The 13,280-nt window shown below is 39.5% G+C and overlaps 2 protein-coding genes across 2 annotated transcripts in view; one reads left to right on the top strand and one right to left on the bottom strand.

The window, feature by feature from the left end:
• The window catches only part of LOC148364518 (low-density lipoprotein receptor-related protein 1-like), a 231,213-nt gene that overhangs the window by 50,267 nt on the left and 167,666 nt on the right, over positions 1 to 13,280 (bottom strand). Inside the window, exons 37-42 of the mRNA XM_088338658.1 lie at positions 11,262 to 11,391; positions 11,068 to 11,194; positions 10,839 to 10,990; positions 10,628 to 10,752; positions 8,462 to 8,836; positions 1,067 to 1,256 (exon numbers count right to left, since the gene is read on the bottom strand). Of these exons, the coding sequence (XP_088194784.1) occupies positions 1,067 to 1,256; positions 8,462 to 8,836; positions 10,628 to 10,752; positions 10,839 to 10,990; positions 11,068 to 11,194; positions 11,262 to 11,391 (1,099 nt within the window). The remainder of the gene's footprint in view (positions 1 to 1,066; positions 1,257 to 8,461; positions 8,837 to 10,627; positions 10,753 to 10,838; positions 10,991 to 11,067; positions 11,195 to 11,261; positions 11,392 to 13,280) is intronic.
• Positions 5,470 to 6,635, top strand: LOC148364519 (galanin receptor type 2-like). Its single transcript, XM_088337307.1, has one exon. The coding sequence runs from the start codon at positions 5,470 to 5,472 to the stop codon at positions 6,418 to 6,420; it is 951 nt and encodes a 316-aa protein (XP_088193433.1). The 3' UTR covers positions 6,421 to 6,635.

Here is a 13,280-nt window from a genome sequence, read left to right as displayed (position 1 = left end):
AGCTATTAAGATTGTGCAAAACACAGCATATAAAGAACAAAAATGTTTATAAAATCCAACTTGTTACAATTTGTGAAAATTAAATCCCTATTAGTATTCAAAGCAAGTAAGCACCAATGCACGACTAATATTAAACAGTTGTTTCTCTTCAGAGCAGAGACTCATTATCTCAGGGCAACATTGAAAAGCCATTGTGCCGCCCGAAAATGTATTCATATAAGTAATGATTTCGAGTATGACCTTCAAAATGTCCGTAGTTCACAAAAATTTAAAAGTGCTGAATCCAATTTGAAACTTTGTTGCTCTCTGCCACCATCTCCTAGCCTAAAGTCATGATCGCCGCCTTAGTCAGCTCATTCATGAGTACCAGCAATTCTTAGACGCGCTTGAATAAACTTCTTCTTTTCACCTTTTTGGGGGGTTTGGGTTGGCTTTTGGACTGTATTTGAAATGGGCCTTTCATTACTTTTACCATGTTCATGCTACACTAGCAAAAAACTAATGAAGAGCATAATGTCCCACTCCAAATTCCCCCCTACTTTCCTTCTACCTAATGTGTTGCACCCCCCGAACAGCGTTGCTAAAAGTAAGATAAAAGCAGATAGGCTCGGTAAAAAATAAATAAAATAAAAGCTCTTTGAACTCAGTTGGGGATTGTGAACACATACTTAATGGAAAAAAATACTTTGTACTTTTTAAGGAAATGTCAAACCTTACCTTTAAAAAAAATAATAAACTTTACATATTTTAGATAAATGTACTAAAGAAGATTAATCTATCAAAAATTTTCTTGCGTATTATATTTTGTAAGAGTCACTGGCGATACTATTAATAGTTTGAAATGTAATTTATTTGTTTCGTAATTTTCCTTTTTGGGGTAAGGTTCCGTTTTTTTGTTTTGATTTTAAATATGTATTCCCTGCAAGGTTAAAATCTTTGTTGTTTCCTTTTAGTAATTAATGATTTGTGCTGTTTTTTGTGCTATGCCTAAATAAAAAGCCACAGAAAAATGCAAAATTCAGCTTTTCTGGTGTTTTTTTTTTTTTTTAAATAGCAAAATTATTACCTCTGGCACTCATCGAGGACAAAAGCTCTGGGGTGGTCGTCTCCAGACATGGTGACCACCGTGTGGCGGTCGACAGCTCCCCAGCGACTCTGGTCCACGGTGTGCCGCGTTATGGTTGAGGTCGTGTAGCTGGTCCAGTACAGCATATCCCAACCCCTGTGGTACGCCAGACCCTCGACCGAGCCCACGTCTAGGAAAACAAAACAAACATCGAGGTGAGGAAAAAGCAACTCGGCCCAAGGGCAGGTTTTCAATGGGAGGACAAAGAAAAAAACTAAATAAAGTAACGGTAATTGATGCTAGGCACGGTCCATTTAGTTTGACGATTTACGTGGGGGTCTAAAGCTTTTCAATAGCTACTAATTACTGTCATTGATAATGAGCTCTTCTTTTTATCTTCCGTCTAAGCAAGCCGCAATGTTGTCGGCCTTTAGTTGAGTAAACAAAAGCTGTCTCCCTGGAGTTAATTCCCTTCAGTTTGTTGCATATATATTGTACATACATCCCTCTCTGTATTGCGGTTTACTTTTCGTGGTTTTGATAGTTCTTGGAATTTTAGCGTGCATTGTGTTCTGCAGCAGAAAACACAGCAAATGCTATCACGGGGGTGGATGGCAATGTGTGTGTGACTCTCTGTGTGAGCAACTGTGATAGGCTGGTGTATGTCGTTAGTGAAACAGCCACGGCGGGCGGGCTTTATATTGACTCGTGTGCACAAGCTATTGTGTCCTCCCAGCCAAAAAAAGGAAAGCGGCTCGTTACATTGAAAACAAATTCATCAACCAAATTGGACTATGGGAAAAGTCAGAAGAATGCAAAAACATGCCGATCACCAGCAAGTGCTCTGTGGATTGTAATTGGGTCCGGGAAGAGAATGAGGCAGTTTCAAGGGCAGTAGCAATAGTAGTCCTGCAGGTCTTGCCTACTGTGGCTAGGCCACTTGACAACTCTCACAAGCCAACCCTGCCAAGCCTGTATTTAACCAACACCAGATCAATTACCCATGAAACAGGCCTGGAGCTACAACTCCTGGGAAACCGCTACGTTTGTGTATTTTGATCATAATGGAGACCGGGTCAAACAAAAGGTTCCCCGATGCTAAACTGCAGCTAGGCGGCTGCTCTCTACATTGCTTTCTTAAACTTAAATAAAGGACAGGCCCTCCAATTTTGTTATACTATCGTATAATGACAATACTTTTTAATATCCTACAGCAACATTTATTAAACTGTAATTCTGTGTTCTGTTTTTGATTGTAAATCTATGGTTCGTATTTGAAAATGATTACATTCGAAAAATAAGATCATCGCTTTTGAGATGAAATGCAGTTAAATATAGCTGATGCCATTGGGTGCTATTTAGCATCAAAGACAATATAAGTGGCCGGCAGATCTCATCTAAAAAAATTGCTTCAAATGTGATGGAACTTGGTGATGCACAAAACGTATTTATTCCTGTTTATTTCTTCATCTAATACAACATTCACTAATTTATATATTTGTTTAATCTGTAAAACATTTCACATTTTTTGTAAAAGAGGTTTTGAAAAAAAGGTAAGACATTTTTTTCTGTTTAAATTTGGAGAGCCACAAATATATCTGTGGTTTACATATGCAATTTTGAAATTTGTGTGAGCGTTTATTATGACATGATTTATCCATCTTGAGTAAATCGGCAATATATTTGCTTTTGAGACAAATCTCTCGTCATATACAGTAGGTGTCGGGTAAAAATTACAGTACAGGTAATATGCACCTTACATTTTCAGTTGCAGACCATTCTTCCCGTAACCAATGGGAAACACTACTTTGCTGTTTTGGCCCATATACATGTCCATAAATGATATCAATCATTGCACTAATACACATTTCATAGCGCCCTGTTGAGGTTTAGCATGCACCTGTACACTTGGGAGGGACCCATAGAGGGTGATGTTGCCTTATAGGACAACTTCGTGTAAACTAATGCCAGCTGCCGTTAATGACGAGGTAAGAAGGAATGCAAGAGTAAAATGAAGCCACCAGAGAGCAGAGTCTGCATCAATTTTAAGTTGACTTCGCAACAACTGCAGACATTTTAAAAAACAACTAAATATCCGAGACTGACTGACTGTTGTCCGACTGCTTTATGGATAAAACAAAAGATAACGCGGAGATAATGGATAAGGGAAAATAAGCATGTCAAATCCAGTCAAGGTAAAAGGCAAAGCAAGCGAGCGGAAAAATGAAAGCCATGTTTTCACACTCTGTGACCTGCTGCTTTTCTGCAACACTCTAAAGGTCAAAACAACTCTTAGCGTGTCGCATTATTTTTCCTTTTAATACTTCATCTCGTAGCTTTCGAAAGTTTCAGCAAGTCGGAGACGCGCCCGGCGCTTATCCACACGAAGGAACACGGCGTCCTCGTTTGCAAACACAAGCGTGTAATTAACCACAACAGCTAATAGCCGTCGCGTCACTAATTAAGCCAAACAGTCAGGGTGTATTGATTTAAGAAGCCTTTCCCCGGGGGCGGTGCTGTCTTGCTATTGCCCCCACCAAAACTCGATCCCTGCAGCACAATGCCACGGACATGAGTCAACATTCGTCTCTCTCCAGAGCCAAGCGAAGGCATGTCCACCCACTCGCAGCCGATCAATCTGTTTTCTCCCTGAAATGATTGCTCTCTACTCAAGTTGGTCTCCACATTCAAACCGTAATAGGGAGAGATTGCATTTTTCGTCAATGTTTGCTGACCGCTTCGGAACTATTTGAAGCAAACGTGACTGCAAGTCACTGTTTGTTATCAGCAATCAATTATTAGCCAGGTTTCTGGTAGCCAACAAGATTTCACATTGTTTCTTTGTACATCTGTCATTTATCACACTACACTACTGCATTTACGTTTGAAGCAATTTCACACCACTATTTACAATTATTAATTACTGCCTCTCAATCGATGTCAAATTGTACTTTAAATTGATGCTGGTAATATTTTGTAATATGATTTTAAAAATTTCAAAAATTAGCCAACTCAGACCAAATTAAACCAATCATGAACTTATTGTCTCCTATTTGTGAGGTTGTAATAAACAATCAACAATGATATTATGCACAGCAAAACATTTTGTTTAGTCCATTGGCAGTAAATCTTAATCTAAGCTCATTTTCCCTTTTTAAGATATTTCATCTTGTTTCTTGACAATAATGAGTAAATTACTTCAAAAAAGCTAAATTTTGTACTCATTTTAAGGAATAATTCCTACCGAGATAAAATTTAGAGTAACTGTTAATGTTCCTATTTTACATCAAAAATGAGATGAAATAGATTAAAAATTAAAACTAGAATAATTAAACCTAAAATTAGCAAATAATTCCAGCAAATCGGGTAGGATTTTTGCTTTTTTTGGAGGGTGGGTGGGGAGATCTTAATTTTGTGGGGGGTTTTTAAACAAAAGAACAAAACAACTCGAAAAAGAACAAAACAACTCAATTTGGAGAGGAGGGAAGTACTGCTTTAATTAAACACCGTAATATCTTACTCTAAAAGAAAATTACAGATTTTGTTCGTGGTAGTCACTTTGTTATTGGGAAGGATGTTTTTGGTATGTTTTGTACACGACTTTCTCGAAAGACGTTGGTCAAAAATAACAATTTGGGTCGGAAATAGACTGTCCTATTACTTGATTTGACAGGACACACCATTTTTTTTACACAATCTGCCCACCTAATGACAAAACGAACTCCCCAAATATATTGGCTAGTTTGTACAAATTAATAACAAAGCAAAAAAAAAAGGAAATTGTTTTGGACAACCCGCCAAATGTTGCCAATTTTGGGCCAATAAATCACCCCCTATCAACAAAAGTTAATTTTGTATACGCCCCAAATAAATCAAACGGACCCATGAAGTAGAAGTTAATTTTTTTATGTAATCTGGGGTTTGACACATGTCAAGAGGTCTACTTTTTTTCAAGCCTTGTATCAGGATCTGAACAGAAACAACAGACCATGGGAAAAAAAACTGTTCAGTTTGACAAGAACCACCCACAGCGAATGTACCAACCAATCAAAAGCCTGCTTCGTAATACTCAGTCCAGAGTTCACTGCTGAGTCGCTATCATCCCGGCTCGCTGTAAAGATATTCAGCGTTTTTCTTACCCCCAATTCCAAAAGAGGAGCACCTGTAGGAGAAATAATAGCGGACGCAGTAGTCTAAGACAACATGGGGAGCCGCTTTGATGTGATGAGGAACAAAAATGCCAGACAAAGAAGATTGGATGACTTCAGGGATTGATGTTGTCAAGTCTGGAATTTAATTTTCAGGATTTGTGAGCAAGCATTCCTCTTCGTCTTATCTTGTGTTTTATGAGCACTTTGAGCATGACTTCAGTGACAAGTACGAGTCAGACAAAGACATAAAAAATGCTGCAGTGGAACCTGCATGGGAACAGCAGTGAGAAGAACACCGGCAATGTTGAGAAGGTCCTCATCCCGATATTTGATGCGCTGATCCTGGCGTTGGGTGTCGTTGGCCATGCTACGGTGATCGTCATCCTACTACGAAGGAACAGGCGGCGGACGGCTCAGTCAGGAACCGGTACAGACGTCCTCCTGCTGGCCTTGAGCTTGGCGGACCTCCTTCTTTTGGCCACGCTTCCTTTTCATACGGTTGCTGCCGGCACTCAGCGCTGGCCATTTGGGGACGCCCTATGTCGACTGGCAGGGTTCCTTGGGTCTGCAAGCACCTCGGCTAGCGCTTTTACACTGTCCACCTTGGCGGTATCACGCTACACCACTGTGGCCCACCCGGCCTGGACATACCGTGTTCTCACTCCTCGACGTGTCGGTGGGGCGATTGCACTCCTCTGGGTACTGGCTTGCTGCCTGGCGGCACCCCAGCTGGTGTTTCGCTGGGTAGGGAGCCCCCCTGACAACCCCAATGCCTTAGCATGCTTCTCTTTCCTGCACCAAGAGGATCAGCTGGTTTATGGATTGTTCCACTTTCTGGTGGCGTTCTTGCTCCCCCTCATCACAATAGCCATTGCGTACGCCAACATCTACCTTTTCCTGTGGAGGACTCGCAATGCGGTCCAGGCTCCGCAGGTAGAACGCTACCAGAGCAAAGTGACCCGGACATCAGCTGTGCTGGTGGTGGCCTTTACTTTGTGCTGGTTGCCTTCCTATGGCCTGACATTGGCTTTGTTAGCTGATGAACGCTCGGGGGCCACAGGAACATCGCCACGTTACGGCCCCTTCAGCGTCTTCGCGCGACTCATGGCCATCGCCTCTACTGTCTTAAACCCAATCCTATACGTGCTCATCTCCCAGAGGTTCCGACAGGATTTGCTCAGGCTGTTTAAAATGGGAGGGTAGCAAGCTGATGGAGGCAGGCCTCCCTGATTGCCTGATTGGAAATAGTGGCTGTGAATTCCATTTCAATTCTTTCATTTTTATTAGTGTTACGTTTCACATGTTGTTTTCGCAGTAAACCTTCGCTGAACCGCGGTTTTTGCTACTTTCGCGTTCTAAGTTGTATACGTACATAAGAAAGCTTGACAAACCTCCATTAAGTATGTGCAAATCGTCTTAAATTGCAAATTTCTCTGTAAGCCATTATGACAACAAAACACTCTGGACCGACAAAAGCACAGCTGGCCCAACAAGTCAGGTAAAAGCATTTTTATGCAACGTTTTTGATTTGCAATAACGTCCACAAGATGGCAACAAAATATCATCTGAGAAACAAAAAGTGGATTGTGTCCTGAATTACTAGTAAATGGTAAATGGTAAATGGCCTGCATTTATATAGCTTTTTTCAATTCAATGACCTCCCAAAGCGCTTTACAATCTAGTGCGATATAGCAGCAAGATTATTTTTTTCAAATTATTAATAATTCGTTTTCTCTTGAAAAAACTTTTATAAAGTACAGTACTTTTATATGTTAAACAAATGCTTTAGGCAGTACAAAGTGTTTGTTCTTTGGTTTTAATGTACAATAGAGTCCCGGTATTTCGTAAATAATAAATAAAGGTTTCTACTTAGTGGGTTTCGACTACCACAGGACCTTTTAGACATGCAACCCCCGCAAAAATGAGGGATTACTGTACAGATATTTCACTCTTTTTAACTTGTCTTTCGTATTTTGTTTATTTTTAAGGTTTTTTACATTCCAGTTCTTTGGATTGGCTGGCAGGCTGATAAGGGTAGGGCTTCAGACTCCTCCCTGGGGCTGCCTACTTCCACCCGTATCAGTGTAGTTGAGCCTCCCTATGTTCCATTCTGCACGTGGTTTATCTGTGCTAGATAGATGTTGGGTGGGGAACTGTACATTGAACGTTTTTTTAATACTTTAAGGTGAATTTTATAGTATGAAAAGTGCTATGCAGATAAATTTGATTTGATTTGAAAGAGTAACAGGCTCTTAAGGTGTTATGACTTTTTTCTATGAGGGCACCATAAAAAACTATAATTTACCTAATACAACAAAATCAATGCTTTAATTTTTCTTTTGTTTTGCTAGCACACTCCCAACTAGTCTTATATAATGTTAATTTGTAATTGTATTTTTGTAACATATGAAGATTTTCCAGGGTAAAAAAAAAAAAAATCATGGTATTGACTAAAGAACCACAACCACTTTTTTAGTTTGTGGCGTTTAAATAATACCACTCAATTGAGGGAATCTCCAGGAAATAATACATATTTTGTTGAAATTACACCCCTCCAAAAACCCAATAAAACCAGAATATTAAGAGTAAAAAAATATTTATAAATATAGTTATTATTCCATGAATAATGAGAATTAATATGTGAAGGCTTTTGAAGAAGGTGTACTAGATTTATTTTAAATTAAAAAACAAATTCTAAATACATTATTAATTATTTTACTATTGTTGATGCATTCATTTATATATATATATATATATATATATATATATATATATATATATATATATATATATATATATATACATATTAATCTTTTGTTTAAAGTATTTATAGTATTTTTTTCAAAATGTTAAGTGCATTAAATATTAAATGTATTAGTATTACCTATAAGGAATGGCCCCTATTTTAGAAAAATGGCATTTATTCCAGACTACAAGCCCGTGGCTTAAAATCAAGCTCGACAAAAGACAAAATTAAGTTTGGTTCTTAAATTTGAGCTTTTTAATCAGGTGCGCTCTGTAGTCTGGAATTTACGTAAAATTGAAATTGCTGTAGCATTTCAAAAAGCAACTACGCTTATTGTTGCACTGACATTACTGCCTTTCAATGCCATTTCTGAGTAAGAAAATCAATGTTGAATGAGTTGATTGCAGGTACAAACCAGGACAATTTTTTTGCAAAACATAACAATGAAGTAATAGCAGCAATCAGTCAGGATACAGAGGACAAAATTCAAATACTCACTCTCGACGACAGTCTTGCGGTCCGATCCATCGTCGCTGATCTGCTGAATGTTCCCAAAGTGGATATCGCTGAAGAAGACCCGATTGGCCCCCTTGCCTCCTCCTCCTCTGTAATCAAACGTCAGCGCGATGACATTTTTCATGTGCTCAGGGTCCTCAAATGGTTTTATTGGAGCGTTGAGGTTGTTTTCGTCCGATAGGTGAACGCTTTTCAGGATCGTTCGCTCCGAGTAGAGAAGGTAACCGTCGTAGTCACGGCAGCTGCGGCCGTCTTCGGCTAACATGCCGTGAGCGCAGGCGCAAGTCCGTCGCCCGTCCCCGCTGTACAGACAAAGCTGCTGGCATCCGCCGTTTTTCACTTTGCACACGTTTGTTCCTGCACACAAAGTTGGAAAACGTCAGAAATATTTTGTAGTAATAAAATTAACAGGAAGAAGGAGGTTTATACTCCTTTATCCTTCATTTAGGGTAATTCTGCCTCAATAAAGATGGTAATCACTTTTCTAAGGTGGTAAAAACTTAACAATATGTTCATAATACAGAGGCTCCCCTACTTACGACCATTCGTAGATACGATCATTTTTTTGGGGGATGTCGAAAAATATCCAAATATTGCTGTAAGTTAGATTTTGTATTGTGTGCACCTTTTCCGAGTACAGGACATTATTGTAGTGCTTCTTTCCGCCGCTACCGGCATGTGGTGGCGCTGTGAGAGTTCACCAAGTATCCACCCGGAAGAAAAAAAAATCCGCTTCCTCTTCCTCGTTTGTGAGTAAACATTCTATACTGTATCTACAGCGTGCTAAGAACTTTGACATTTTTATTGTTTAATATCTTGTGCATCCATTCAAAATGGTTAGTGTAAAGTGTAAAGAAGAGGCGAACCATTTCTTTTGAAATTAAAGTGGACTAAGAAAGCTTGATGCGGTTGAGAAAATGGTTGGATCACTTTTTTTCAGCCTCTTTTTACCACGGAGCTGTACCTCTTGAAGCTCATCTTCCAAAAGGAAGTTAAACTTTATCTTTATAGGGCATACTGAATCCCGCCAACTGGCAAAGCACCAACTGTAGCAGTAATTGCTGACTGGCAATAATCAACCAGGAAACATAGAGCAAAAACACCCCAATATTATTTTACTTAAGATAAAAGTCACAGACGCACCTTTCTAAGGCATTTCGAAACATTCCCTATTTTAAATAATTGGACCTACAGTACATGTCTTCGAAGAAGTATTAAGAAGAGATACAAGAGACACAATCTTAGCGAAGGAAAAAAAAAAACTCAATAATCATTTTATAAACAAGTGTTACACCCCTGAATCATAATTTATTTGAGAATCTGATACGACGTCCAGCCCTTAGGCTAAGGGACAGTTTCCATGCCATTAATTCACCAGTCTGGCCCCAGTGAGAATGCGTATTTCTACTATGTGGCCCCCAAGATTATTTGAGTTAAATATAGGAAGTTCTAAATTTATGAACGGGTTTTGTTCCTACACTGTAGAAAAAACACATTCCCACACAATTTTATTAATTTTAGTTGTATGCAAATGCAGTAAAAGATGATGCTAGTTTTAGTGTAGCTTTCAGTGAAGAAAAAGGCAAACTATATTTCAGCAAAGAGGACGCTAGGTTACGACATAAAAGGAAAAAGTGATTGTCATCAAATTGGAGGAGTATGGGTAAACAATTGTGTTAGCTAATTTTGTGTGAGGAGCTTGCATTAATGAATAAATAAATAAGCAAATACAAACATTTTGCACTGTAAGACCAGTTTGCTCATATTTCGTGAATAAATTGTCATCTTACAAAAACAGAAAGCAAAAGTAACAGTTATATGTATTCAACTGGTGAATAATTCTGCTCATTTTAGGTATTTTAGCTAACAAAAATAAACTAAAAATATAAACATAAAAGTATATTAATAATATTTAACTGTACAACATCCTGAGTAGTGACACACAGAATGAGAACAACTTTATATTGTCAACTTACATGACTTGTGTTGGCAAGTTAAACATTAAAAAATGAGGCTTGTCCTAGGATTTTATTTTACTTTTGACCATTTTGACAGGCGGTGTGTGTGCCCTCCAGAATGTTTTCAAGGAAAAAAGGGTGCTTTGACTCGAAAAGGTTTGACTAAAACAGGAATAAGATGGTAATTCACCTTGCTGCCTGGCCCTGTTAAAGACCTTAATATCTTTGAGCTGCACCCCAATCCCTGTCCTCAAAGACACAGAGTCTGTGGCGTTGTCTTTACTGCCTCTCTTTATGGAGCCGTTGGCGTGAGTTCTGCTCGACAACAGGCAAAGGGCATAAAAACATGGACTGTGACTCTTAATAATCTCCTGGGGGGGAAATAAAGAACGGTGACACACCGATCACTCCAGTAGATGTAGCTCTCAAACACGGACACAGAAAACATGTCCATGTTGTTGTTGGCCAGCACAACTTCCCTGTTCTCTCCGGTCTCCAGATTGATGCGCTCAATTTTGTCCGTCCTGGCGTCGCACCAGTACAGCATACTCTCCTGTGGGTACGCAGTGGAAGAAAAAAAGTTATTTTTCAAGAAAACACTATTATCAATAAACAAGAAAGTGTGCTTACCTCATAGTCGATGGAGATCCCGTTGGGCCAGCTAATACTGCCGTTTACCAGAACGGCTCTTTGGGTGCCATCCAGCCGGGAGCGCTCAATCCGAGGGTATTGGCCCCACTCGGTCCAGAATAAGTATCTAAAAAACACACACCATTAAACTTAAGTGAAATAAGAACACGGCTTGAGGATAGCTGGCTTCGCACCCTTTCTCAGGGTGCACCGTGATTGCGCGAGGTTTGTCCAAGCCTTGGGATATAACCACATAGCGGAAAGATCCATTCAGCCGGGCCACCTCGATTACATCGAAGCCTTGGTCCGTCCAGTAGATGTTGCCTGAAAGAATGCAAGAGGAGAAAATGATGTTCTGAGTCTGTGGATTGATGCTCTGTATCCCTCTATAACAGGGGTCGGGAATATGTGGCTCTTTTTATTTGTACATATGGCTCAGAGATAAAGGTTTGCCCAAGCAAATTTCATCTGTGTTGCTCAAATTCTGAATTTGCTCTAAATGGAAGTAGGCATGAAACAATGTAAGTTCACTGTTAAGACACTTTCTGATTAACCCCTTAACTTTCCTAGGGACCTTGATGAACAAGTCGTGTCTTCAAGATTGCACCACTCACTGAAAATATGTCATGCTACATATTATTGGACAGCTTAACCTCTTGGGATTCAAAATATGATGACCATTTAAGAATATACTCATCAAAGAAACAACACGATCAGTCTCAAACAAGATACCTGAAAACTATAAAGCTGGTATAACTATCCCAAAAGTCTTGTAATATTCTACGAATTAAATAATTCCCACAAAAGGGTCTGGTTATGTTCACGACAGTTCAGTGAATCTAATCATGTGAAACAGTTACTCCAAAGCACACGATAATGCCGACAATAAAAAAGAAAAAAAACCCATTCCTGTATCGTTTGTCCATCCTTGTTGTAACGCTTTTGTCTGGCTCCATAACTCCCCTTTAAAAATAGACAGCCTTGTCAGAGATTTCTGGTATAGCCGTTAACCTCGGAAATTTTGATTGACACCACTCTTGGCCAATTGGAGGCTTTTTTTCACGGTCCTTAGCCTGTGACAGCCTACGAGGGCCTGTATTGACGAAAAATGTCATGGCCAATTCAGTTTTAAATATCTTTAGCCAATAGGGAGCAATTCAAATGTAGATTGACACATAGGTTAGCCAATTAAATTCCCAACGTAATTTTACGAGCTGTTTTAAAATCAAAGCCGAAAGTAAACATGCGCAGATGATCCCGGGATCCATTTTTATGCGCGATAATTACGCTCAAGTGTGCACAATCAGTGATTGACTTCTGGAAAGAGAAGTCAAACATTTACAACACTTTAACAATGTTTAAAAAATGGTTAACTAGTCTTATCCAAATGGCCACTTTTGGAAACGCCTAGACCTACCATTAGAAAAATGTGGAAAATACAATGTTTAGTTTTTCAGATGGTGATCAAATTTGAACAGGTACTATGTACTGTACGGCTTCAAGCTACTGTCTCACCTGAACTACACGAAAGCTACACAAATCTGCAGGCATTTAATTGCCAAATAAAAAAAATCAGCCAAGAAAAAAAAAGCATTCTCATATTACTCAATGATAAAAGCACTTCCAGTGATTATTTGAACAGGTGAGTGGTAGTAGTGATCAGATTTGATTGGATGAGTGGTAGGACCGCTTATCGTCAGTAGGGTCAAGGGGTTGCTGAAGCCCATCCCAGCTATTTTCAGGCAGTGGGCAGGGGACACCCTGAACTGGGTGCCAGCCAGTCGCAGGGCACACAGAGACAGACAACTCACCCGCTGATTCACACCTAGGGACAATTTGGACCGGCCAATTAAACTGACATATGCATGTTTTTAGAATGTGGGAGGAAACCGGAGTGCCCGGAGTAGACCCACACAAGCACGGGGAGAACATGCAAACTCCCCACAGGAAGGTTTGATCCCATGACCTCAGAACTGTGCCACACACGTGCTAACCACTGCGCTGCTGTGCTGCCCTGTCTTAAAATATATACTTTTATATTTGCATCAGTATATGTGTACAGATAACATACTGAAACAAAATCTTACACCCCGGCCAATTGGCTTGCTTATGTTTAGATACTTTATACGGATGTTGTTTTATGATTCCACTAAGTACCCACCTGCAAAGATTTTCGGACTTAGTGGGAGATTTCAAGACTATAGTTATAGTTT

This window comes from Urocampus carinirostris, chromosome 6 (assembly GCF_059441175.1).
Source record: "Urocampus carinirostris isolate Australia breed hairy pipefish chromosome 6, RoL_Ucar_1.0, whole genome shotgun sequence".
Classification (NCBI taxonomy): domain Eukaryota; kingdom Metazoa; phylum Chordata; class Actinopteri; order Syngnathiformes; family Syngnathidae; genus Urocampus; species Urocampus carinirostris.
Note: the sequence above shows the minus strand (reverse complement) of the source record. Positions and strands in the feature narration are given on the sequence as shown.